The sequence below is a fragment of the Python bivittatus genome, unplaced genomic scaffold, assembly GCF_059951505.1.
Source record: "Python bivittatus isolate LINGU-HERP-01145 unplaced genomic scaffold, Pbiv_v1 ctg000400_np1212, whole genome shotgun sequence".
NCBI lineage: Eukaryota > Metazoa > Chordata > Lepidosauria > Squamata > Pythonidae > Python > Python bivittatus.
In genome coordinates this window covers 4,220,240-4,248,163 of record NW_028277073.1, presented here as the reverse complement: position 1 = coordinate 4,248,163, position 27,924 = coordinate 4,220,240, and the positions used below count along the sequence as shown (strand labels likewise).

General features: G+C 38.4%; 2 protein-coding genes across 6 annotated transcripts in view; one reads left to right on the top strand and one right to left on the bottom strand.

The window, feature by feature from the left end:
- Positions 1-398: 398 nt before the first annotated feature.
- On the bottom strand, positions 399-27,381 carry TSPAN15 (tetraspanin 15). 2 transcript variants are annotated; one of them, XM_015887943.3, is made up of 8 exons: positions 26,302-27,381; positions 17,145-17,330; positions 14,468-14,542; positions 10,344-10,439; positions 8,042-8,158; positions 4,847-4,894; positions 3,745-3,861; positions 399-3,224 (listed from the first exon to the last, which is right to left on the bottom strand). In XM_015887943.3, the coding sequence occupies exons 1-8, from the start codon at positions 27,364-27,366 to the stop codon at positions 3,069-3,071; spliced, it is 1,860 nt and encodes a 619-aa protein (XP_015743429.3). In that variant the 5' UTR covers positions 27,367-27,381; the 3' UTR covers positions 399-3,068. The 2 variants fall into 2 exon arrangements, with proteins under 2 accessions (XP_015743429.3, XP_088000453.1); XM_088144327.1 differs by having other exon boundaries at positions 428-3,224; positions 26,781-26,992.
- The window catches only part of TACR2 (tachykinin receptor 2), a 38,857-nt gene continuing 37,667 nt past the window's right edge, over positions 26,735-27,924 (top strand). For 3 of the 4 annotated variants that reach the window (XM_088144330.1, XM_088144329.1, XM_088144328.1), the window contains exon 1: positions 26,735-26,825. The gene's annotated coding sequence lies outside the window, so the exon portion shown is untranslated. Of the gene's footprint in view, positions 26,826-26,855; positions 27,219-27,924 lie in introns of those variants that run through there. The other variant, XR_015796716.1, reaches the window with a different exon arrangement.

Genomic DNA, 27,924 nt, shown 5'->3' with positions numbered 1-27,924 from the left:
GAGTTCAGTATTCAAATGCCTCCACTATAGAAAAGATTAAGAAAGGTATCAAGAATGTTAAAGTATATCTGGCAGATGAAGACTCTAACGGATGAACCAACCTCTGTTTCAGAGTTACAAGCAAAACAGCTGAGGATGACAATGTGATAGATTTCACAGTCATGGGACTTAATGATCTCTTCCCAGAATTACATTTGTCTGAAAAGGACACAGTAAATGTGCACAGAGTTCAAAATCCAGCTTGCAAAGGTGAATAAACCAAGGGACATTATAATAAAGTTTATTATATGAATGAATTTGCTTTCTTTTATACTATGCAAAATATTAAAAGTACAGTAGTAGAAATTATATGAGTGATACCCCTAAACTTATTTCACTGAATGTTAGAAGTTTGGGGGACATAATAAAAAGATATACAATATTTAGATATGTGAGATCCTTTTCACCCTTCACTTGTCATGCTGCAAGAGACTTACAGTATAGGACAGACAACATTAAAGATAAACATTTTGATAAACAATACTTTGCTTTATTTGCACCAATAAGTAAAAATATTTAAAGTCTGTCTAGGCTTTAAAGAACCCAGAGTACTGAAGGAGAATAACAGAAGGTTCATATTTATGAAAGAGGAAGTAGATAACTTATCCTTCACTATTGAATCAATTTATTCCCCAAATCCAGGTCAGGTACAATTTTGTAGAAAAGTACTGTAACACATTTGCAATGGTTGCAGTCCTATAGTACTTGAGATCATGAAAGAGGACTTTTCATTTGGCACCTTCTAAATCTCTGGACTCTCTGATGGGTCAGGAGTCAAAATAACTCCCAATTTGTTCCTTTGTTTTCTTCAATTACAGCCTGTTCTCCTTTGCACGTTGGGGATGATGAATGGAGAGTGGGAGCTGTCAACTTTCTCTGATGCTTTGGAAGCCATAATTTACTCAAAAACAACGATCACTTAAGAAGAAATGAACTTGTTTTTATCTCTTTACTGAAGTGCTGGTGCATATACATGCTTTTTTTTTTTAATGGGAAAAATCTCACTCCAATCATTGGGGGGCTCTTGGGAAGAAAGGGATGGGAAGAGTAGTCCCCCCCCCAACAGCAAGTAATAGGCACCTTGGTTCTGGGATATGAAAGGAATCCTACATAGATGTGGCACAAAATAATGTGATGAAACCAATCCAAACTCTATCATAAGATGGAGAGCAAAAAAGCACGGAATGTTTGCTATGCTCACCTCCAATGTTTTGAGTAAAAATATGTATACTTGGGAAAGGTGCTTACTATATATATAAAAAAGTCTTATTATGGACAATTATATAAAAATACATCAGAGGAATTTCAGTAAAAATGTCTGTGGGAAAACTGCATGTGATACATTAGAGAAATCTGTGTGATAGGTTTTGTTTGAGATTTGCTTGCCCATAGACAGTTCAGTGTTAACATTTGTTCTTTTAGTCTATCATTTTATTTTCAATGTACTGTATGTAGATAAAAGCCATGCTGAAAATGTCTTTTTTCATGTTTTAGCCAAACTATCATTGATAGAGGAGATGAGCAAAGATTATACTTGATCTTTTTCTTCATGGTTTTTGCTTACATCCAACTCTTAAGAATTTTGTCTTGGTGCTGCAGCAATAATGTACGTGTTATTGATGTTAGTCAATTCATATATTGTGAATAAAATTACATGAGACATTTCTCTGTAATCTTTTGCAGAGGTAGAGCTATCACTATCTTTAAACAGAACAAATATTTTATGCTCAGGATCTTTTGGACACATGCACCAGCTGGAAAACCAAAAGTAGAAATAGGTTCTTTTTTCAAGCAAATGAAAACATGGAAAGGGAAGAGCCTCTTAGCTGGTAAAACAACAGCACTGGCATTACATAGAAAGCAGTGAGAGAAGAGGGTGATTTATTTTAATTTGGGCACTTATTCTCTTTAAAAATCCCACTCGATTTTTACAATGCCATAGTGAAAAGATTACATTTTTATTTTACAAAACCGTAACTTTTATTTTCCATGTAAACAATGTAATTTCTCAGTGGCACATCTGTTCACATCTGAATTCTGATCAAAGGCAGAAGAAAAATACAACATGGTACATACACATTCGTATTAGTTAGGGATATCAAATATATGCTTCACAGAAAAGTCTGTAGAGTTAAAGACAGAAATTTAAAAACTGGCATCAAAATAAGCAGCTTTTACTTAACCGACCACACAGTGGATTAGATCAGGAAGGCACAAAAGACAGCAAAGTCCTCTAAAACGTTCAGTTATCTGTTAGAAGCAGCATAAAAACTTGATTGCACAAGAATGAAAATCAGTTCCTTAAAATACTTCATTGGCTAGGACTCAGCGAAGAAGCAACTGGAAAGTTAAATTTTACTTACATAAGCTCCCACACAAGAGTTCACATTTGATTATTCCCAGAAAATTATTACGATCTGCAGTTGTGATCATGAAATCTGCACAAGGAGCTTGAAAATTATCTTCATTTTAAAAACAACACTGCAGCAAGTCCAAGTTTTTAGAAAAGCAAGAGTTCACCCAGATAGGAGCGTCCTTCCATGAAACAAAGAAACATGGGTTGCTTCTGGCACAGAATCATTTCATGGTGGGAAATCAATACATATGGGTTTGTGAAACATCTCCTGCATTGGTTGACTTGCCATATTCTGCCAGTGACTAAAATAATTTTAAAATAAATATAATTTCATCTTGTTATATATACTCTTAGGTAGATCAGCTAGGTATAAAGTCAGTTTGTCTACAATAATTACATTAGAATAAATTATTATTTCTCTCCTGGATTATCATACAGCAGGAAACTAGCTAGTTTTTTTTAGACGTCACAAGAAAAAACAGATTCCAAGATAGGAACAAATCTCATCATAATAAAGAATGCTTAGAGCTGATACATCTTAATTAACAATGTCTGGAAAATGCCAGGAGGTTTGTCTTCTGTTGTTTACAAATCACAATACATTCAAGTTTACATTCAAGGCACATTGCAAGGGGATATTAACTGTTAGTCTTGTTCAAAGGGCAACCTGGTGTTACTCAGGAAAACACATACAGCACCCAGCTCCAGCGAGCTCAACATCGTCCTTCTGTCTTCTTCTTCCTTCAAGCAGTGCCTCATTCAACTTGTGCTCAGTAATTATGTCTTCTACTCGGGTGATGTAAAGCAAAGTGATCATCACTCCAAGAAACTGTCAAACAAACAAAGCAAAAAACCAAAATTGTTCCCATAGTAACTGTTTCCTCCTCCTTCTCCTCCTCACTGTCATCCAATAGCCTTTCAGGGGCCAGCAATAACCCACTATTTGCCCAACTTTGACACTGCACTCATCATCATGAACATTCTGCAAAGCCCAAAGAAGTAGCTGATGCTGGGTGAGATTTGTGAGTTCTAGCTGCTGCTTCTACTATCAGGAGAAGTTCCTGACCAGGCAGAATTCTGTCTGCTGCAATCTGTTGTTCACAATTCCTTGCCAGCCTAGCAACCTGGGCAAGAGGAGGTTGTAGAAGAGGGAGGGAGGGAGGGAGGGAGGGAGGGAGGGAGGGAGGGAGGGAGGGAGGGAGGAAGGAAGGAAGGAAGGAAGGAAGGAAGGAAGGAAGGAAGGAAGGAAGGAAGGAAGGAAGGAAGGAAGGAAGGAAGGAAGGAAGGAAGGAAGGAAGGAAGGAAGGAAGGAAGGGGCAATGCTCCCTCTATCTTACAAAGAGAGTTACCTGTGGAAACAATATACCAAGCAAAATTCCAGCCATGATGGCATAGTTGTCCATAAACCAAATGAGTACAGCGTTTGTACATCCTCTGACATATATGATGTGTTGAACACTCAGGCGCTGTAAAGTAATAAGTAGCAACCTCATTAATGCAGGGAGACAAAATGGGTTTTCCCTCTCTTGACTGCCTACAGCCCTACCGTATTTTATACAGGCAACTTGCTATTGGGTTGAGTTGGCAAGAATAACTTCTTACCGAACAGGACTCCCTGGAGAAGGCTTGGCATGACTGAGATATCTGAGTGCCCTTAACCAAATTCTTTTTGATCATTTAGTCCCAGGGTGGTGGGGAAACAACTCAATAAAGTCATGATGCTACCTTCCTTGTAGAACTTCCTCTCCAAAGAGTCCCCAGCAGGCCAACTTATTTTTTATACTTAAAAAGCATTCCTCAATCTGATGCTGTCAGTCTGGCATCTTGAGATAATGGGCACACTTGGACAGCTTTACACTGTATATATTGTTTTGAAAATTGTGGAAAACAGGTTTGTTCCAAAGGGCCTGGGGATAAGCATAGCCATTCTTAGACATGCAACACAGTAAGACAGGTCTCCAGCATTTAGGAATCACCAAGTATATTTGGAATTTGAATAAGTTGTTGTTGTTGTTATTATTATTATTATTCTCTCAGACACGATGATCTGTTTTGTTTTCCTGATGTTGAAGTACTGTTTATAATATACTGTTTGCCACATAATTGGGTACTGTTTTACATTTTATATTTTTGTCATTTATATACTGCCATAATCTGGTGGCATTGTCATAAAATTTAATTTAAATCAGCAAAGCCAGTAGTTCAGCAAGCTTTTAATCTACCAGCAATAGACAGAAATCACAAGGAATGTGCCATTTATGCACCATCCTTTTTGTGGGTGTGGTTGCCAAAACACAAAAAAAGAGCACAAGACAAAAGAAAGTAGAGGATGGCCACTGTCCCCGTTTTTAAAAGTTGGCAATAAATAAAGTTAGGCACTCTTAAAACAGCAAATTTTTAAGTAATATTAAACTGAATATATATATATATATATATATTTCATATCCCTACCTCTTCATTAATCGTTTTATATCCACACATGGTATTAATGACCGTTGTCTGAAAAAAAAAACACATATACACACATTGTCATGAACAGATTTATATAGCTTGTTTTAGAACTTGATATAAAAATTATAATATGATCACCTTGTGTTTTTTTTACCTTTCCTGAAACATTAAATAAACAAGAAAAATTAAAACCCAGTATCTGTTAAAACTCCAAATGTTATTGTTATAGTTTGAAAAAAAAATAGTTTCCCTTGTATGGAAAACATTTTCTCTTAATGTTCAAGTAGCTAAAAGCTCAAAAATCAATACCTACTTCTGTCAAGTTTTTAAATATCTCAAAAGGAAGTATTTGGGGACATAAACAAACTTCCTTGCATCCAAATTATTAGTACAATTTATTGGTATCCAAATGCCCAAAGTGTTTTACAGATGATTTTGGCATCTATAATAATTGTTCAAATGTTACATTTCAGTTTGTTGATTCACTGTACATACTTGGCCATACAACCATTTTCCTCCATATACCTGGTTTCACTAGGCCACAATTTCTCTTGTAAACAACTTGTGAAAGGTTTAAGCCATGAATCATTCCAAGAATGCCCCTGAAAAATCAAGATTCTTTGTCCTATACATTTCGGTCTTGAACAAGAGCATCCAACAACTGGCAAATCACATAAATTGAACAAATCAAGGTAAAATTCACTGGGATTATATTCTAAATCAATGTTTCTCAACCTTAGCAACTTTAAGATATGTGGACTTCAACTCCCAGAATTCCCCAGATGGAATGGGCAAGATTCCAGCTGCATTACTGTAAGGCATTTAACACTTAGCTCACAATATACCCATCAGACAGCTGAATAATCAGATTAGCTGCCAAGATTGTCCTCCTCCTCTTGATTCAAGTAGGCTGCTACTCTTATTTATCTTTAAACTGTCACTTATGCACATCTCCTTGTATGGATCAAAACACTGAAAGAAAACTAAAAGGGCCATTTGACAGTCAGCATGAGACATTTGAGAAGACAACCATTTACTCTCTTCCACATGGAAATCTTTTCTATTCTACTTACCACACTGAATACCTGCAAAATAGGACTTTTTAAAAACAAGTTTGAGGGTAGAAATAGGACTATTTACAGTCTCTCCCTTTCTCTCCAACAACTTTGTGGTGGTGGTAGGTTTGGGAGCCCTTTAGTTAAGCTTAACCCAACAACACAAGCATCTCAAATACTTGCTGGCTATAAAATAATGTATTCTTAGCATTAGCATAGAGCAGTGTTTCTCAACCTTAGCAACTTTAAGATGTGGGGAATTCTGGGAGTTGGTCCACACATCTTAAAGTTGCCAAGGTTGAGAAACACTGGCCAGCTTTTCATTTCACAATCATTGGCCCTTAGTTTCTTATCTGTTAAGGTATGGGAAAGGATCTGGACTGAGCCAAGATATGCTCACCTTTATCCTGTATCAGCCATGACACAGCCCTATTTACTTCTAATGTCTTATGCTAGAGAAATGGACTTGACTCATTCCACACCCCTTCCTAGGCATGATCAGCATGCTATTATGGATAGAACAAAGTAAGCTTGTTCGATCTGGTAAAATTTCCTGGGCTTCAATAGCACAAGCATTTGTTTATACCAGTGTTTCTCAGCCTCAGCAACTTGAAGATCCGTGGACTTCAAGTCCCAGAATTCCCCAGCCAGCCTGCTGGCTGGGGAATTCTGGGAGTTGAAGTCCACACATCTTAAAGTTGTTGAGGCTGAGAAACGCTGGTTGACATTATCCCTATAGATTTTCACTGAAGTGGCAAAGCCTAATATCCAGATCTTATGTATTCCATGAAAGTTGCCCAAAGATAAAGACATTGACCTCACATATTAATTGTACTTTTCCATGACCACAGAGTAAATGAATAACTGCTGCTCACATTTGTATTTTTCCAATGCAAAAGCCAAGCTAGTGTTGGAAACTATGTCAAACAGGAACGATTTATTTGGCTTAATTTATTTTTAGAATGCTGGTGTGGCATCTCTCAGACAAATGTGTATAACGCAAGACAGCATTGCAAAGATGTCAAGGACTATTCTCTGATGTGCTTATAATGTTAATTTTTTAATTTTAAAAAAACAGTGCTATTTTTATCATCGTGAAGGTGTTTGAAAAAAACATACAAATGTAGTGATGTTGGCTTAATGAAGGTATTGCCTTCACATAGGTTTTGGGGTTATCTGATAATTAGACCGTGCAAATTTTTCTCACTGATAATCATATCAGAGCATTACAGATAGTTTACCTCCAAAAACTGTAGCCTACAGCTGCATTATTGTTAGTTTAGCCTTACTGAACACAATGATTTACTTCTGAGCCGATAAACAGGATTACACTGTCAGTGAATTAAGTCTCAGTAGTGCAGGACATTACAATTCATTTGAATACATATTCTGGGGATGACAATCAGAACTGTGCCTTTGAAAAGCCATATTTTATAGTGCATTTGTGACTGGTCGCAAAAAGAGTTACATGATCTAATCAGCCTCAATGACATGCTAGAAAGAAAAGAGTCTGGCTCTTCACTTGTTTCAGAAAATGTTTATATAAGGCAAAAATGCTGTTTAATTATCAGTAAAAAGCCTAACACAAACAAATTAACTTATAAGAGATTTATCCAAATGCTGGTTAGGGAAATTGTATTTAGAGTCTATGCTCCCAATACCCATCAGGCTACTTCCATATAACAATGAGCTATGCTTCCTTTCTGTTTATTTTATACAATCTTTGTGTGTTGTAGTTCTTCAAGTCAGTCTTGACTCCTGACAACTACGTGAAGTTTTGTTGGCAACATTTGTGGAACCGGTCTGCCAGGACAACTTTCTCCGGGCTGAGAGAGAGTGACCGGCTCAAAGTCGCCCAGCTGTCTTTGTGCCTAAAGTGGGATTATAATTCCTGCTTTCATAGTTTCCAGCCCTTTAACCATTATGCCAAACTGATTCTCCATATACATCTAGCCCCATGCAAATCACATCAAACAAACTGATGGATATCAAGAATGCTTCCACACACAGATTTTTCTTTCTGGTGACAAGCTTAGCTTGCCAACCAGACAATCTTTTAGGGGAAAACTATTAATTTGATGGAACATGACAAACACTCAAGAAACTGCCCAAGTAATCCAGAGTAATGAATTATTTTTACCTTATTTGCGACACAACAAGAGTAAGGAACTCCACAGGCTAATGGTCCCGGAGCAGAACAATCATGATACTGATTTGTTGACCAATCTTTAAAATCTTCTCCACCACAACACTTAAACTTTAAGGGAAAAGGGTATTATATAAGGTAGCATTCCTCATTTAAAATCATGATCAAGGAAAACAATAATGCTGGTTATATGAGAGTAGCTGTACTGTGTTATGCAATAAACTTCAGAATAAAATTTTGGAAAAGATTCTGCAGGGAAATAAGGCCTTAAAATCTGATTTGACTAAATTTCAGTCAAATCCCAATCTACTGTACACTTTCCAGGTTAGTGATTAAGGAGTACATTGTGCGTGTGTTTGCTTATGTCTTTGTACACATATGTGCACATATGTATTCAATAAGACATCTAGTTGTACCATAAAGAAAGAAGATAAATGAGTTACTTTGAAATGAAAAAAGGCAGGATTAAGGTCAAAAATAAAGAAATATGCAAAATGTGGTATACTGTAAATAAATGGTTAAAATCTTTTGAGAGCTTTATAAATATCTTGTGAAAATCCCAATGCATTTACAGAGAAGCACCTTCAACAAACAAAATAGGATCTGCCGACACTGACATTCCTAAAGAAAGTTACCTTCAAAATAAGTTGGAATTTTGATTAGAAATGTACAGATAAAATGGCAATAAACCTTAGATGCATTAGTTCTGACTTACTAACACACACTTCTATCTTTTGCACTTTTATTTAGTTGGTTTTGCCTACAAATCACAAATGTGATTCACAGATTTTATCAGAACCACTTTAGACACAGTTAAATTGCAACAGATTACAGCTAATATAATTTAATTATTAGAAAATGGAATAGAGCTTGAAACTCTATCCATTTTCTAATAATTAGATTAAATTTGTTAATCAAATTTAATACATGAATTAAACATCTACTTAACATAAAACTAAATAAACAAGACTCTCAAAATATATATATATTTGAATCCTAACATAAACATAGAAGAAATGGGCAAGTTGGAAAGCAGTAGAGTGGTATAAATAAAAATTATCTTTTTTTTTCTTCCAAAGAAAGAAGATTGCCATTGTAATTTAATTTAATTTAATTGTTATAAAGAACAGCTTTAATAAAAAGGTGATATAAATATAAAACTGTTCTTCCACACTCCATATTCCTTCCATTCCATTGTGTTCCAACATATCTATATGATCACAAGGGATTTCATTATCATCTACATATATGATGCCTCTCTATATGTTTTTATTTCATTGAGCTTCTCAGCAGCTTAAGGCAAAAATAACCCAATTCACCATAAGTTCATGAGAATATTAACAGCATATTTCCTTCACTAAAAATTTCAGGTTTCAACGAACTTCTTACTGGTTGAAAAATTCAATAAGGGTTCCATCCATGCTTTCATTCTACTGAATTCAGTGGGGCTTACTTCAGATCAGATATGCTGTAAATTGTAATGTTGCCAGTAATTAAGAAATAAATCTTCATTCTCTGATGAATCTTTTAAACTCCATCGGTAATATGTCACTCTTACACACATATTATGAGCATCTAACAGATTATTGCTATAGTATTGTGTTGAAACAGAGAAGGGAAATTTCCAGTGATCCCTTTTCTCACCCCATATGAGAAAGGACTCCCCACCCCATCCACTATTTCTAGAGCAGTGGCGTTGCAAAGGATCAAGAAGAATATTTCTCTATACAGCTATAGACCAAAGAGTTATCAAAAACCAGTGGAAACTATATTAAAGCCCAACATAAACTAATAGAGATTGTCATGGTTGGAAGGAACCAGAGAAGACCATCATTCTTTCTCTTTCTGCTGATAGATGCCTTCTGTATGTCATCTATTGGATATCACCCATTAATTTCATTATGCCATGAGCTGCAATGGAAGTCACTCAGGGATGGATGAGCAGCAGAAATGACCTGCAGTTCTGGCAGAATTCCACAATAGCTATTAAACATTTTACTATCAAATGAATTTTATTTTTCTGAATGTACACCCTGATACGATGTATTTTTAATCAGAAATGCAGGACTGCCACCATTCTTTGAGACCCTGTGTGCAATCACCAGCTTCTCACAAGCTCTCCTGCAGGAATACAAACATCTAGCAAGTCTCTCATGAAATTCTGGCAATTTTGAAGGAGGAATGCCTGAGCCATTATGTAAGGTGGCACCTGCAGGCAAAAAGACTGCTGACCTCTGGAATATTAATGAACCTATAAGCAGTTTGGGCAGGACTGAGCTGAGGCTGAAAAACAAACCTGCTTTTGAACAAAATCCATAATGTTTTTGAAGTCCAAGTCATCGTAGTAATTCTCAATTCCTCTTCGGATATTGTCATTTAAAAAGTCAATTGTCTTTAAAAGGAAAAAGAAGAGAAGATATGAAATGGAAACAAGTTGGCATACGTCCCTATACAGCTGGGTGGTTGGCAACAGAGCCTCTCGGAGGCATCTGTAAAATCGGACTGTTTCATCAAAATAGCCCAAGCTCCACCCCTTTTGTACGTGTGACATCACAATGCAGGTGCAAAAAGGGTGGAGTTTGCAATGCAACCTTGTTTTCATCATTTGCCCCACTGAACACCTCTGCTCACGTGCATCTCCCAGGCCTCCTGATCTCTTTTGTCTTATTTTGCTCTCTCTCAAGGCAGTCCACAGGGGTGTCAAAAAAGTTAATATGGCAGCCACAACCATGTGATCAAACCCCCGCAATCAAAAGGGGGCAGGGCTTTGATCACATGGTTGCAGTTTCCATTGTGACTGTCTCGACCCCCTCCCCGCAGACACTCCTGCTTGCTCTGTTGAAAAGGAAAAGAAACAACCATATAATAGCACAATCAAAAGGTTGCCTGGCCCTGATATGAAATCAGTTAGAAACAATTTTAATGTAATCATTAGGTTAATCACTGAAGCTACAAATGAAAGTTAATTTTTTTGGCTTAATGAGTTACATAACAAGTATCAAAGAGAAAATAGTAAAATTTCTATTCTTCTAATAGTGGTAACTTTGTTTATTAAACTGTTATTATCTCACATTGTCTTCATCTTAGAAAAATGGCAATATTATGATTTAATTGAATAAATTACTGAAGGCAAACAATCAGTGAATTGATATTTGTGTAGACAAATAAGTGATTTGCCAAATCTATACTTCACCAGATTGTAGAACAATCATGAACTACTCCTACCAGAGAGAGAGCCGGTTTGGTGTAGTGCTTAAAGGCACCAGGCTAGAAACCAGGAGGCCATGAGTTCTAATCCTGCTTGAGCCACAAAGCCATCTGGGTGACCTTGGGCCAGTCTCTCTCTCTCAGCCCTAGGAAGCAGGCAACGGCAAACCACTTCCAAAAAACACCTTGCCAGGAAAACTGCACGGACTTGTCCACGCAGTTGCCAGGAGTCAACACTGACTCAAAAGCACAAAGAAAAATCATAAAGTGATTGTTTCTTACAGATCTTCCATATGATATTATTACGCAATAATCCTTGTTATTCATTTAATATCCAGGATCTAAATAAATATCTACATAACTAACTCATCTGCTTCCGTTATAGACAGACTTAATTCTCCAAGTATTCCAACTACACTGTTTTTCCAGTGGGAAAATATTCTTCCTCTACTTCACTGATACTGTGAGTGTTTCATGGGATATGGTTGCAAAGTGAAATTTTTCAATAATGGTGGTGGTACATCCTTAAGTTACTCTGTAGGGTGGACCTGGAAGTGTCTTACTTCCATTATGATTCTCATTTTCCAGCTAGGCTTCTTGCAACTAGTTTCTATCCTGCTAGCTTATCTGGAATGAGTAGATCACATGGCCTCATTATATCAAGTTAATTTGACATATATTAAAGAAATGACTACTCACAGCACTCTATACAGAGAGAGAGTGTGTGGTGTGAGTAGTCATTTCTTCGCCAGGCTCTGCTTCTTTAACCACTCCCTGCAGACTGCTGCTGGGCCGAAAAAACATCATTTTTAACTATTCAGAGAAGTCTTCTCCTGTTGATGTTTCTAATGTCATAGTACCCAACATGCTATGGATATTATATAGTCCAGTTTTCTGGCTCCAATTTTCTCCTGTCTTGGCAATAAATATCCAGGGCTGGAATGTTCTTTGCCATGTTAGGCTACACAGCCTGTAGACTGTGTTGTTTGACCAATTGATCAAACAACAGGCACATCCGTTTTTCCATTGCCAGTTGATCAGATCAGCGGAATAGCAGGGATGAGATTTCTGTTTAATACTACAGTTAATGGCAGGGAAACCGCCATCTCAATCACAATTATTTGGGAGGGGGGACCAACAGGCGCTTTAATCTCCCACCCCAGCTACTCCCAAAAAACACCTTGCCAAGAAAACTAAGTTTTCAGCTAAGTTCATTACTTCGTTCACATTAAAAGCATATCTGTACACAACATTAAGCACCAAGAGCAGAACAGAAGATGAAGGGAGGCTTTAACTTCCAGATTTCCAATTACTGGTGGAGGGAGTATTTGGGTGAATGGTGTGTTTGTGTCACACATGAAGATGAAAGTGCATGGGCAATTCTGCATTCCATCCCTAAGCTGCTTGTCTCCCATGCTGCCCCATCTTTTTCTTAAGCCAAATTCAGATTGCAGTGGGTTGGCAGCAGGACCAGGCTGATGCTCAATTCGAATTATGGCCATCACAAGACCCGACTGGTCATTCCCCTGCTTCTTGTCCTTCCATGCAAGGAAGTCTCACTGGCTGGCCCCTCTATGGACTGGTCTACCAGTCCCTGTCTTTTCTTTTTAGGGATTGTTCCCTCCTCGCTAGTCCTCATCTTTTCCATTGTTTTCCTGGATGTTTGCACACATGGATGCTGGAAAACAAAGCAGGGAGTGCATTTGTCACAGGCTGGGAATGGGAGGAGGACAATGTCATCCGTTCCTGTACTTAGGAAGGCATGCCTGGCTATATGGGTGACGGGCTAAGCAGGAAGTGTAGCTCTGCCCTTATACATGTGTATGGGAAGAACCCACAAGCTGATGTTGCAGATGTCACTGGGTTTGGAAGGTATCCATGTGTATAGGTGCCTGTGGCCTGATCTGATTGGCCCAATCCATCAGCTCCATTCAGGCGTGCCACACCAAAGCATTCTCAAATCACTAGTACCCTCCAACTGAAAAAGGCTACCAATCCCTGGCTTTATGCCCTGGGCCCCTGTGCACTACTCCTAACATACTATCTTCGGTAAACCTTTGAACAAACTCACAGTGGATTCCTCTTGAAAGACTTCCTTATTTTTTCTGATTAGGAAAATAATAAAACATTATTTTAGCAGCATACAGAAGGCCATCTTTGATGCCCAGGCTAGGTTCAGGCTATCGTTTCTATATTGTTGCACACATATTAAATCAGAAAGGTCCCTGAAGAATAATGAAATAACATCAGTAACATATATACCTTTGCCTGCCTAAATCTTTTTAAAGCAATGTAAAGCTTTATTGGCTTCCTAGTAGCACATACAAAGCTGATTTCAATTTCGGGCTGATCATCAGAGTTTTCAGCCAATAATTTTAAGTTTAAAAGCTGCCAGCCTTTTAAAATTACATTAGAGAAAAGACACATTTATTATATTCAACCATCAACGTTCCACTGATGCAGCAGATCCATCAATATTTTAACACATGCAAGACACTATCAATAATCTAAGAACAATTTTCAAAGCTCACAAAGTTTCCAAAGTGAAAATTTTGTGAAGCGTGAGAGAAAAAAAATATGCAAGGGAGAATACCAATTCTATAATACCGAAAGAGTTTAAATAGATGCTTGCATTCTGTTATGACAGGAAGGCAAACGTTATTGTATTGGGAACTGACTCCAACTTCCAAAGCAATTAAGTTTTCTAACCTTTATGGTTATCAAGATGTGGTTAAAAATATGTTAGAAAGCCAGAAGGATTAATGAAAAATAATTTGGCTGGGAGAACATGAAAATAATAAACACTACAAAATAAATTGTACAAAATGATGGGATTTTTAAAGTGCTCAGTTTGCAGAATATGTAGATTGCCAGAATACAGTTTGTGGGGTACTTTCTCATATCCAAGTATAGTCAACGCTTGCCACTGGCGTGATCTTCTGTAACTTGGCCATAACTACACATCATTTCACTTTAGCTATTATCTTACTTCAGACACTTAGTTTTTACATTAAGTACATTTTTAATATTTTTCAAACTAAATCTGGTCTTTACTGCAGACATTTCTCAATTATTTTTGTTAATAATATTAATAAACAGACATGTAATTTAATTAATAGTGTTAATATCTCAGTTATTCTCTTCTGATTCTGTACTCTTCTTTAACCTACATGTAGATTATTTTACTGTTAACTCGGTAAACCATTTTCTTACCTGATTTCGGAAAATTAAGGCCGTAATTCCACCAGTTAGTTCAATGAGCAAACAAAGGCCCAAGATGTACATAAACTGCAAAAGAATGATTTTTTAAAATCTTACATAAAACTTGCACAATCCAAAAGTTTTGAAATCATGAATTTCTGACTTTTATTTAATTTAAATAACTTTCAGAACAATTGGAGATGAGTTAGTATATTTGAGTTCTCACCAAGAGCGTCTGCAGGGTATGGTCAAGAAAGACAGGATGCTGGCTGTCATGTGCGATTGAAGCTCTGCCTGTTTTTGAAGTGCATCATGTGCGTGATGCACATAAAAAGCAGACAGAATTTCAATTGCACCACTGTGGCCCCCATCTTGACTTTTTTTACTATACCTTGGCAACACCCCTAGTTCTTACCCATGCCTTGGGGAGATATTTGCCTCTAATCTACCCAGTTGAGAAGGCAGCAGGAGAAAAGTCACCTTTGCCCCAATCCCCCCTCCCATTTCTACACATACTCACAGAGACACACTGCCCCAGGTGCTCAACATACTCCTGACATTGTAGCCACTCATGCAGCGCTCAAGTTCTAGAAAGTAGGCGCATGGCACTTCACTAGGAAGATGCCATTAGTTGTCACTGTGTGGCAACTGGACTCTTTTTGTTCAAACCTTTACTTGCCAAGGCAGCAATAGAGGCATGGCGTATCTCTGCCAACAGTGTGGAAAAGCACAAATACCGAATAGAGAATTGTCCAGCACAGATAGTTGAAGGTAGCCTGGCTCCAATATCATAGCCTCCAACATACTATGAGCATTCTGCAGTGTTCCTTATTCAGCTACTGGGCCTTGCATGATGTTAACTGCAGCAAACCAGTGGGAAAACAGCAATGCCTCCTGCTTCTGGGGCCATCTTTGCCCATTTTATTGTCTTGCTTGCAAGGAAATGTCGCTGCTCTTCCTCCTATTCATGTACAATTCTCAACAGTTTCTACTGAGGGTCCCCTCTCATTTGTAAAAAGAATTTTTGCAAGTCCCGACAGTTTTCCTGTCTTGAACAGCATCAGAATAGAATGTATGGAGCACAACCCATATTTATCAAGCCCGACCGCTTCCTCATCCTGTTTATCTCAGCTTACCAACAATATAGCTCTCTCAAGGCTGATGAGTATTTAAAAAAAAAAACGACCACAGGACATTCTCTTTTTCCTGAAAAGATGGGCCTCTTGGTTGGCTTTTAATGTCTTGGCAGTGAAATGGCTGTATTTTGCAAGAATCTAAACAAATTTAGATTCCTGTCACTCACTCATGGTAAACTGTATTTGGAAGCAAACAGCAAAACAACAAAACATGGAGATTGGGAAGAGTCCTCTTCTACTCTGTCAAGAAATATACTAGAGGAAATGGGATTATGTTGGATGTAGCATGAGTTGAATATTTAACTGTTTTTAATAAGGATGTTTTGTACACGGTAATTCCTTTATGGAGGTCTTATTACACTTACCTGGTAAAACATTCAGGCTGCTAGAGGCCAGGAAGTGAACAACAACACCATTCTTTCAACTTTTTCATCAAATTCCTGCTCCATTTTTTTTTTTTTTGGCAGATTTTAAGTTTTAATGTGTCTCAAAAGAGCAAAATATGTTTGACATAACTACATATTCTCAAAACTATTACAAATTTAACTTTGAAACAGAGGTTATATCTAATCATGCTACAGCAGAATTATTATAGGTTTATAATATTTGATTACAAATGTATAATCATAATATGTACAGGATCACAGAAGTGACCACAAATCTGTCTCAGGTCAAAAGCTTGACAAATACTAACCCAGGTTTTCTCTTATGCCTGAAATACATATTGGAACAACAAATGTTCACCCTACAATTTCCCTTTCAAATTAAATCTGGTCTTCATTACAGACATTTCTGACAATTTTTTTGTTCATCATCATCATCGTGCAATTAGTTAATAGTGTTACTATCTCAGTTGTTCACTTCCAATTCTGATCTCAGCAACTAGGCTGACAAAATGTTTATAATAGTTCTAGTCATAGAGGGATAATTGGGACTATTCGATTTAATCAAACTTATGTTTAACTTCAATTTAAGTTATTTATTAATAAGAAGATGCATATTTTACATCAAAATAATTAGTTTTGTTAAGGAAGTGAACATTCTAGCACGAAAGAATGAAAGAATCTTGCTCAGCTTTGCTTTATTACCAAGAAAGATGGATATCTATACTGTACAGTGTTTTGAATGAAATCTTGATTTGTTTTTTAACATCACACTATGCAAGCATAAGGGTTAATTATTAATTAAGAATAAACGACGTTTTTAAAAGCTTGAATTTATATTCCACTTTTCTTAAATAAATCTTACTTTGGTACTTTTACTTCAGTTTAACCCTTTTTTTAATGCCCCCTTTTCCAGATGTTTTTGAATGCACCTTTTTCCACCTTTTTTTCCCCTGATTTTTTCCAGATCCCTATCAGGAGCCATAAAAATTGCTTTACCTTGGCAGAAGTGACGTTAGTCAACACTGACCCACTGAGATTTCTTTCCGCTATTTTTTGAAGAAGGAAGTTATTAGATGAGTTTTCTTAAAACTGTTTACAGATAGGAGAATGGAGTTATTTTAGAAGGGTCAAGGGAAAATAGGTTTCTACTTAAATAAAAGTACTTACAGCTTGAAGAAGGCATAAGTTGTCCCGCAGGGAAGCCAACACCCCAAGGAAGGAAACAAGAAACATCACAATGCCCAGGAGAATTAGAATGATTGCTGGAGCTAAAAAGGCACTTTCAAGAGTTTTATATTTCTGTCTTTCAACTTCTGCATAAATGCCCACAGCTAAGACAAACGCTCCTAGCAGCTGTAACAGAAAAAGAAGAAAATGTTGTGGCTTATGAATTACAAATTCTGTGCATTTCATTGATAACTAGGTGCAGAAATGTTGATAAGCATCACTAATCCAAAGCCTAGACCAGAAGCAATCATTGCCTGCCAAAAAACAGCAGGCAGCAGAAGTATGGTGACCTTCTTGATCAGTGATAAAATGAGCATACTACATCTCCTTTAGGTTAGTACAGTACACCCAACAGAAACGTTATTATTGAACTGTTTGTAGCTCAATCGATATAACTGACAATAAGATAATAATTGAAGGACTCCAAGTATATCTAACTACTCAGGGGAAGAACTGATTTATTTAAAATCTTACAGATTGCTGTGTGTTAGGACTATACATTTCAGATTTTCTACCTAGACTAGACAGTGGGAATTTTAGTCCCTATCTATCTTGAGGTAGAGAAGGATAAATAATAAATAATACTTAAAATTACTCATCTGAAATAGTCATTTGAGAAAGACACATCTCTGAGATAGAAAACCAGCTACAGTATTCTCATCTTGGTGCCTTTCAGACATGCCGGTCCAATTTCCAGACTCCCCCAGAGAGGCTGGCTTTTGGATAAGGGTCTTGAGAGCTGACCATTAGCATAACTGCAAGGCACCATGTGGAGAAAGGCAGACCTGGTCCATCATGCTATTTCCTAGGTTTAAGTTTTATTTGAAATAATGAAAAGTTTTACTCTTATTTTCAGTTATTTTTACCCAAGTTTTTGAATGGCAGAAAATAAACATTCTTGCCACAGCTCATTAAAATATGAAGAATTAAAAAACTGAGTTCAGTATAAATGGAACAAGTATATGCAGCAAATTGGTTCTCTGCTGCTCCTGAGAACAAGACTTTCTAAACCCCATTTTTCCATTACCTGAAGAAGCTATGTTCCTACCATTCTCACAACACCATAATCAATTACTTTCAAAAAGCCTTGTGTCCCAATCCACTGCTATTTCTTCTGTAACCTGCTTCACTGTTATACAATGTCAGGGCTTTTTATAACACTTCATCATTCTTTGGGGGTGAATCTTCTATGACGACTTTGCTAAAGGAGTATTTTCTTACCGCTCCCTGACCTTCCAGGGACCTTCAATTCTCTCCACATCATTTTCAATCTTCAGGAGGTCAGCTATCTTTTGCTCTCCCAGGTAGCCAGCTTCCAAAAACCTCCATGTATTTCAGCATGGGATGGGGGATTTTTTTTTTTCAATTGAACAGATCAGAGGGCAGATGAGGCAAACCTTTCATAGAAAAATAGCCCTTCTGAATGGTCCAAATCTCCATGATCCCTCATTATGTCATTTTTGCCATTAATTTTTTTCACTCACTTGGTAAATTATGGACCTGGGTTCACAGTAGACAAATGCTTGGGTGGGTGGAGGGAATCACTATTTGTTTGATTGTTTGTTCGTCTGCTTGCTTGCTTGCTTAAGGAAGGATATGAGGTTCAGAATTTGCATGAGCTCATATGCAGTGTGGGGGTGGGACATGTGGACAGCCGCCAAGGACATCTTCGAGACAGCAAGGACAAACACTGATTAGCTGGTGTGCTCAAGAAGCATCTCGGTATTCCCCTAATTAGTGGATAGAAAGTAGCCCTGTGAATAAGAATGGAAGACATGGATTTTCTGCCTGCATTTTGCCCTGTGCTATAATAGATGGACTGATTTTCTAAATGCCTCTAAAATTGGGGTGGCGGGAAGCAGTTTTTGGCCTCCCAATAATACAAGCCGGTCAGGGCAGGATCTTTCTTCCAAGAGGCAGTTAAGCAGAAACTGGACAGCTATAGCTATCAAGGATGCTATAATTACATCTCAGACTGTTTGTGGACTTAGTAAGAGCCAATGTAGATAATTTCAAGATCCCTGACAACTCCAGATATCATTCTAGATCAGTGATTCTTAAACCTTTTGCCCTTCCCATTTTTAAAAATTATGGAGGACCACAAGAGCTTTGGTTGTATGGGTTGTATTTAGTGATATTTACTGTATTAAAAATAAGCAGAATATTTATTTATTGAATCATGTAAAAATAACAATTTAAACCCATTAGATATTAACATAAATAAAATATTTTTTCATGAAAAAACTATTTTTTAACAAATAAAAAATAATAATGAGAAGAGTGATACTGTTTTAAATTTTTGCAAATATCTTCAATATCTGGCAAATAATTTTGATTTTGTGGACCCCTGAGAGGGTCTTGGGGGACCCCCAGGGGTCCTCGGACCACACTTTAAGAAATGCTGTTCTAGATCAACCTTTCCCAACCTTTTTACCCTGGAGAAATCCATGAAATAATTATCAGATCTCAGGGAACCCCTGCATAAAAATTATTATATCTACAGCTCACAGTACATTAAACATTAAAAAACAATTTTTATTTTTCAATCACATCTCATGGAACACTTAGCTGCCTCAATCCCAGTTGAGAAAGGCTATTCTAGATATTGTGAACAATGTTGTATTCTTATAATCTAAGTCATTAACTGATTTTTTTGGAAAAAATACAGAAGTTGCAATGATCAGGATTAATATGGCTTGCAAGATGTGCTTAAGAGGCCAGAAGCTTACAAAACAATTCCGCTCTATACAAACAGATGAAATCAGTCTATTTTCAATTGCAATATGATATTTTATGAAATCTATAAACATTAAGGGAACTTCCCATTGACCAGGTTTCCCATGGCCCAAGTAATCTGGCTTTATAATGAAAATGAAGTTGAGTTTAAACAAATCAATCTGGCTAATGAGGTTACAAGAATGTACTAGAATAGGTTAATTTACTTCTATTTTTTGGCAACACATCTACAAGACTCACAAGGAACTGGCTGCCAGTCGGACCTCACTCTTCCTGGCCACTGGGAATAAGGAGCACCTCATCCAGTTCCCTCAGATTTATGCCAAAAAACAAATCCCTTCACCCACTGCTTTAAAAAAACAAACAAACAAACAAACCCCAAACAGGCATTTTGGAGCATGTTTAAGATGGCAAGCCTGTTTATCCCTTACCCTGTTCATTGTGGCCTCTTTACTAGTCCTGGTTTCCTGTTTCCAGGCCTGGATACTGGGATCTAGAACATGGCAGTAGTCTGGCACCCACTCTAATGGCCACTTAGACTATAGTGGCAATACAACTTCTACATGGACACCTGCTATCTGAAAACGGATTTCCTTGTTTCAGCACACCTAGTTACTGCAGCAAGATGAAGCTGGGACAAAGTGTGACACAAGTGCCAAGTGACAGAGTCAGCTGATCAGTGTGAGGGGCAGTCCAGTTGCACCTCAGCTGGAAGAGATCTCCCTCATGATGAACTCATACTCCTAATATATATATATATGTATATAATATATACAATTATCAATCATGTTTAGTTTCCATCCAGAAGAAAAACTATGGCACGAAGACTCCATGTTTGTACATATTTCGACATAAGGAGGAGAAAAGCACAGCAGACTTACACAACTGAAAATAAGAGGAAAACAGATCCAAAGGAAGGAATTATACTGCTATGTAATGTTTCTTGAAAGAGCTTTGCATAAGGTGACTCTTCTGCTGGTAGCTAACAATTAATTGTTATTTGATATCTTAATGAAGAGTAATCTCTATTGTTAAGAGATTACTGTAATGCAGTAAGGAAATGTAAAAGTTTTACAGTACATACTATGCATTTTACATATTCTGTACTGTACTTAGATTATGGTTTTCTCAAAATCCTCAATTTCTTTCCATTTACATATTTCTGATCAAAAATAAATTCACTTAAAGAGATTTCATCTGATCTATACTGTGTCTTGTGATTAAAAAAACTAAACATTTCACACAGCAGTACCTTATTAACTATAATTTTCAGATGTGCTACATTAATTTGCCATCCCTGTGGGTCACATGTCACCTAATATTGAATTACAAAGGATCAGAGGAAGATCTGAATTATAAGGAATGTGACTAGATTACAAAAGCAATTACTTGCAGATGGATCACAGAGCTACTGAGCAGACTGTTTTTCCAAAGTAGAGCTCATTCCCAGTTGATTCCCAACTCAAATTCAGCAATGGATTTTGAACAGAATTCAAGAGGAATCTGGAAACCCAAAGAGGAAACTCCATTTTATTGCTGTTGACCTGAAAGATGGAAACAGAGGTTGCATTTACTGCATTCTGAACGGAAAGGTGCATGAGATCTTTGAAAAGATGCGTGCAAGTGTGTGCAAGAGAGAAAAGAAAATATGCTTTTCAAACAATTCAGTCGGATACTGCAGAATGAAAATATGTATGCTTCCACATTCTGACAGAATCCTAGTCAGTACTGTAGTACCTTGGTCTGTGAAATCTGGAAATGTCACTGGAAGGTTTAACCAGTTTGACCAGTAATGACCAGCAAAATTCCTGGAAGGTTCTTAAACAACAAAATGCAATTAACTACTTAAATTATCTTATTCCTCCTCCTCTCCCAGAAACTACACAGGTCATTTAACATGCTCTACCCTTTTTCTAGTTAGAAATGTGATACAGTAAAGAAGAAAGTCTCTAGATGTTTACTCAAGACAAAAAAATGAAATGTGAATTTCAAGAAAACATGTAAGCTTTTTACAAGTGTCTCAGGTGTGTTTGCACTGACAGCATAAACTCTTGTCCAAGGAAAGTCCATACATACAGTAAGTGCATAAATACAGTTAGAGCCAACAGAAAATTAGTAATCTAACAAAGAACTGAGAATCATAGAATCATGAAAAAATCAAATCTCTATAAACTCTCAATGTACAAAAAGAGAGCAAGGAAAAGAGAGCGTAAAACCTTTACAATATATGTTTAAAGAGAGCTTCATTCTGAGAAGCAGAATGTACAGCTGACTTACTATTGTTGATTTATTCTTCTTGTTGTTTCTGTAATTTTCATTTATTGTTTTGCTGCATTTATAATTTTAACTTGCTGGAACCTGTCTAGACTCTTTTAAGTTGGGTGGGCTATAAAAACGGTAAAGTTAAATAAATACATAAATAAGCTTATACAGGATTTTCCTTTAATGCACAGAAAACGCAACTTACTTAAAGGAAAATATCTGAGGAAAAGATATATGGAAGAATCTGTATCCAAGTCTCACTTTCAAAGGGATGAAGGCCTCTGGAACAATTCAGAGGTATCAAGAAGCCATGCCAGAGTGTCATCAAGCATGTTTCCACATTAATTCAGTGTTAGGGTCACATATGCTGCTTTCAAGACTTCCTACAAATTTTATTTTCTTTGTCAAAAGTAAATGAAAAGGATCTGACCCAAACTGGCATTCCAATGTGAGGGGATAGGAGACTTTAACTTCCTTTTTCGGAGAGGGAAGTGCAGTCCTATATAAACTTCAATTAATTTTTCACGCCGCTCATACAGCTCTGTGTTGAATACAGAATAGCGGATGAACTTTCTATTAGGTAAACCATGGGTGACAGTTCCCAGTGGTTTTGAAATGTTGCTTTCTTATTCACTTAGTTTACAACAGAATTCTATAATTCCAGAATTTCAATGACCAGCATGCCATTTTGAAACTACCTCAGCTCTTCTGCTTATCTTCTTCCCCCCTCTCTTGAAGAACCGAAGTAATGTTTTTCTTGTACGCTTCTCGTATTCTGCCCAGAGTCGTTGAGAGCTGGGCAGAATACAAGTTTAATAAATTATTGTTGTTGTTGTTTAGGTACAAAAACAAGTAATCTCCCTGCAAATGAGCATTCTTTATTATTAAAAAAAAGTTCCTGAAACAGTGACTCTTGTAAAGGGCATAAAGCAACTAAACACTTTTTAGTAGGTACTATCCTTAATTCCTTTGCATATTAATGTGTCTTAGCTAGCATCAAGAATTGTGTTAGAAAAGGTGTAATGAACTGTATTTCTTAAAAATACATTTAAACATGTTATGTTTCATATGGTCAGGAGACGTTTTCCTTTCAATTACAACACCTTTTAAAATTCTGTATTCATGTGAATAAGGAATACGTTCATATGCAATAACCCCAGCTTTATAATCATGATGTTTAAATCCAGGAATGAGGGCTGTATGCATATCATACTCCTCTTCCCACCATAAACTTGACTGAGTACAGAAAGAACAGTTCCCTGCTTCATCTGAAAATTCAGTTTAACGTCAGCTTACTAAACAGGAGATGAACTCAAGGTCAGACCTGGCTTAAAAGTTTAATAGGCGTACATTTCCTAAACAAGCAAGGATGTTACTCTAAAGCAGTGTTTCTTAAAGTGTGGTCTGAGGACCCCTGGCGGTCCCCCAAGACCTTCTCAAGGGTCCGCGAAATCAAAATTATTTGCCAGATATTGAAGATATTGGCAAAAATTTAAAACAATGTCACTCTTCTCATTATTATTATTTTTATTTATTAAAAATATATAGGTTTTTTTCATGAAAAATATTTTATTTATGTTAATATCTAATGGGTTTAATATTGTAATTTTACATGATTCAATAAATATTGTATGAATGCATCAATTTTAATTTTTAATACAGGAAATATCGATAAATATAAACCTTAAAAACAAAAGCTTTTTTGGGATCCTCCACAGTTTTTAAAAGAGGGAAGGGGTCCTGAGAGCAAAAGGTTTAAGCAACACTGCTCTAAAGAGAAAAGGAGAGGGATGAGAGAGAACCCCAAAAGCCAGTTTGGTCAAATGTTAAACTGCTGTATTAGAAGCTGGAAGACTGCGAGTTCTAATCCTGTCTTTTGGGCCAGCCACTCTTTCTCAGCCCTAGGAAGAAAGTGCAAGAATAACTTCTGAAAATGTCAAAAAAATTGCATGGACTTGTCTCTGTAATCACCAGGAGTCAGGGTTGACTTATCAACATAACACCAAGCGATGACCACATGAGCGCAAGACTGAACTCAGTTTCATTAACTGGTTCATAAATCACGTTCCGTCCAAGCCAGCTATGTTTTAATATTATCTACACATGATGGTTAATATTATCTATATTTGATGGTTAATTAATCAAAAATGCACAGTGTTTTTATGATTATTTGAAACTTAAAAAGCATCTAAACAGCTTTAAGTAGTGAAAGTATGGCATTATACAAAAGAAAAAGGAATGTGGAAGAAGAGTGTAGTGATATTTAAACTGTATTTCTGATCACACAAGAGCTTGGAGTTTCTACAATCACCAGAACAAGTCTTATCAACAACAGATTTTATTCATAAACATTATTTATTTGCTTGTTTGTTTCTACGGCATCAGCAATGTGCAAAGGGTTTTACATCAGTATTAGCCCACCAAACCTTTCCCCAAAGAATGTATCTATATTTAGCTCAAGGAAATAAAATAGGAGAGGGAAAGAAAGAGTATTAAATCTAAATGAGAAAATAATATATTTTAAGCAGAAGTGTAAACATCAATGAAACTACATGATTAATCATTCAAAATTTTACATTTGTCTCCCAATGTTTGTTTGTTTGTTTGTTTAATTTATATGGCTGCCCAACCCAAAAGATGGTGACTCTGGGCAAGAAAACAAAACAAAAAAAAATTAATAAGCAACCAGAAGCCAAATTTCTGTTACACCCCTCCAGGTGGGAACCCCAATGAACTTCCCCCATGCCTGGGAAAGAACCATATTTTTAACCCTTCCCAAAGGCCAGCAGAGTCAGGGCCAACCGTATCTCAGGGGACGTGGGGGGAGATCATTCCAGAGGCAGCGCAGTGTTGTCCAAACTTGGCCACTTTAAGATGAGTGGACTTCAACTCCCAGAATTCCCCAGCCAGCCATGCTGGCTGGGGAATTCTGGGAGTTGAAGTCCACTCATCTTAAAGTGGCCAAGTTTGGACAACACTGGGCTAGGGAGTGCAAAGGAAAAGGCTCACCTCCTGGGTCCTATCAGGTGACCCTGCACCCGGGAAGGGACCCAAAGCTTGCCCATCCTACTAGAGCATGTGGAATGGGCAGATGCCACTGAGGACAGGCGGTCCCGCACATAACCTGGTCTTGTGCCATGTAGAGCTTTATAGATGATAACCAGCACCTTGAATTGCACCTGGAAGCCTATGGGAGCCAGGCCAGCTGACTGAGTAGTGGATGGACGAAGATGCAGCCGTAGCTTCCCACCAGCTGCATTCTGTACCAACTGTGGCTTCCAGATGCTTTTCAAGGGCAGCTTCATGTAGAGCGCAATGCAACAATCCAACTGGTGGGTTTCTAATGCATGAATGACAGCAAGCAGAACCTCCCAATCCAGGTGTTGGGCAAAGAACCTGGTGGCCACAGCTGCAGGAGTTTATATACATTCACAAAAAGACACATTTTCATTTATCTATTATTATTATTATTATTATTATTACTATTACTATTATCTATCATTACATAAATTATCAATTTATTCTTTATTGTTTTTTATGTTATTTTAAAAATAATATGCCCAGCCTAATTTTTCAAGCAGTAATCCAGCTTTTTAAATCAGTCGGCTAAAAGGTATGCAGTCAGCTCACAGCCTTAAATTTTATTATACAAAACATAAAGGCTGTAGGTCCTTTAGAACAAATACATTAAATACATTAACCATCCTTCTGCCCCATGCAGGACATTTATGCTCCTCGTTTCCCCATGAGAGTAAAATCATATTTATAATTTGTACGGAGCATCTGTTTCTGTATCTGACCCATAAAGAAAAATAACTATTTAAATCAGTTCAATGATATTCAGCTGCATTTTGATGCGGATTAGCCACATTTCTCTGAGAAATCCAACTTCATTAACCAACACAATGCAAACACAACAGTCGGTCTAAAGCTGAAATTAAAGGCATCAAAACATACGTCAGAAGGGAAGCACGAATTCAAAAACAAAGCAAGAGAAGAAATCAAAACGAAAAACAGCGCGGCTACTGGCACGGGCCACCGTCCCCTGCAAGTCTCCTCATTAAATGCTCCAAACGAAGCGAGCTGCACTTGCGCTGACCTCACAATTGCACCCCCGCCGCCTCTGTTTGCTTGCACAGGATTCCGCCTTCATCCCGACCGGCCGCGGCCGCCTCTGAACCGGCATTTCGAGCAGGGACCGAGCCTCGCCGGCCTCCCCCGGCGCAGAGCGTTCCAAACTGCGCGGAAACTTTGGCCAGCCGAGCACCTCCCTCGCGCGCCGCCGGGAACTCCCGCCGCCTCCCAGACGAGCTTCCCCGTGCAGCCGCCTTTCCGCCTCCCCACGGCAGCCACCTGTGGCCCGCAGGGCGCCCGGCGCTGCAAGCGGCGCCTCTCCTCCGAGCATCCGTCGCGCGCTCCAGGGGAGCGAGGCGAGCGCCGCGCCCGGAGACGCCCCGCGGCCACCTTCTGGCTGGCTCCGCGCGCTTTCCGCCTTTCCCGGCCGGCGCCCGCGGCCTCCCCGCCCGGAGTGCCTGTAGCAGCCGCCGCCGCCGCCCGCCCGCCCCTTCTCGCACTCACCCAAAACGCCGTGGAGTAGGTGACGAGCGTGAACTTGAGGCACAGGTAGGAGAAGCGCGCGCAGTAGCGAACCTGCTCCGAGTCTCCCGGCGCCGCCATCGCGCGCCTCCTCCGCTCGCCACCTGCGACGCCCCGTGCCAGCCAGCCCAGGGGCGACGACGCGGGCGGTGGCAGTGGCGGTGGCGGTGGCGGCGGCGGCGGCGGCGGCGGCGTCTCCGGGAAGAGGCTCGCCTGCGCCAGCCGGCCTGCGTGGCTGAGCGCGGCAGAGCAACTGCGAAGAGGAGGGATGGGCGCGCCCTGCTCGGGCTGGAAGGGTTGAAGGCTGGGCGGGCGCGTTGTGGCAGCTGGCAACGAGGCCACGAGTGGAGGTCCAACGGAGGTCCGTAGATCGCCTCTCGTCGGGAAGGGAGCGCCTCGGGTTAAGCAGCGGGCTGCGCTGTAAGTCTAGTCTGCGCCTGGTTCGGTCCGGAGTGAATCCCTCTTCCAGAGCGCCTGAACGCTTCCAACCTTTTGGGATCCTTATATTGTAGAACCAGAGTTTCTGAAAGAAAGTTCCGAGATCTCTAGTCCAACCTTTCCTGTGCATAACTGTTCAAAGTCCTCCAGCCCTCTTCTTTAGCTCCACAACTGGGTGAGATTCTTCAGGATGGCTGCTTGGGAAGAAAAATCTGTTCGGTTAACATGGGTTAGGGTCAGACCGCCAGTGCACAGGACATCATATTCTGCGGAACCGTGTAAGAAATGAGAAGCAAATGGTAATAAAGGCAGCAGAATATTAACTTCACTTTGAAGGTTTGCACAGATAATTCTTCTTTTTCTTTTTTATGCTTCCTCCTGTACATTTGAATGGGGAAGTAAATGAACTCATGGAGTTCTTTTATGCACATGTATTTATTTCATATAGAGCCTCAAAGCATGAAGTCTTCCAGTCCTTAGAATCTACATCTTCCTCCCAGATGTTCTTTCGATTTTAATCTAGCTTACACTCCTAGTATTTCCTGGGTCTCCCATCCAACTGACTTGCATTCACTTTTTTAAATCACAAAATATCTATGAAGAAACTAAATAGGATGGTTTAAAAAAATTGTTTAAAAAAACAATTGGGCCTAAGCCAAAATATTTATTCCATACCATCGAACAGAAT

Excerpts from the sequence above, each read along its gene's own strand:
- TSPAN15 (XM_015887943.3), bottom strand. The coding sequence starts at position 27,366 with ATGCACAGGAAAGGTTGGACTAGAGATCTCGGAACTTTCTTTCAGAAA. Across the intron at positions 3,862-4,846 it reads ATAAAACGATTAATGAAGAG|CGCCTGAGTGTTCAACACAT; the intron begins GTAGGGATATGA and ends ATTACTTTACAG. Across the intron at positions 3,225-3,744 it reads TTGGTATATTGTTTCCACAG|TTTCTTGGAGTGATGATCAC; the intron begins GTAACTCTCTTT and ends TTTGTTTGACAG.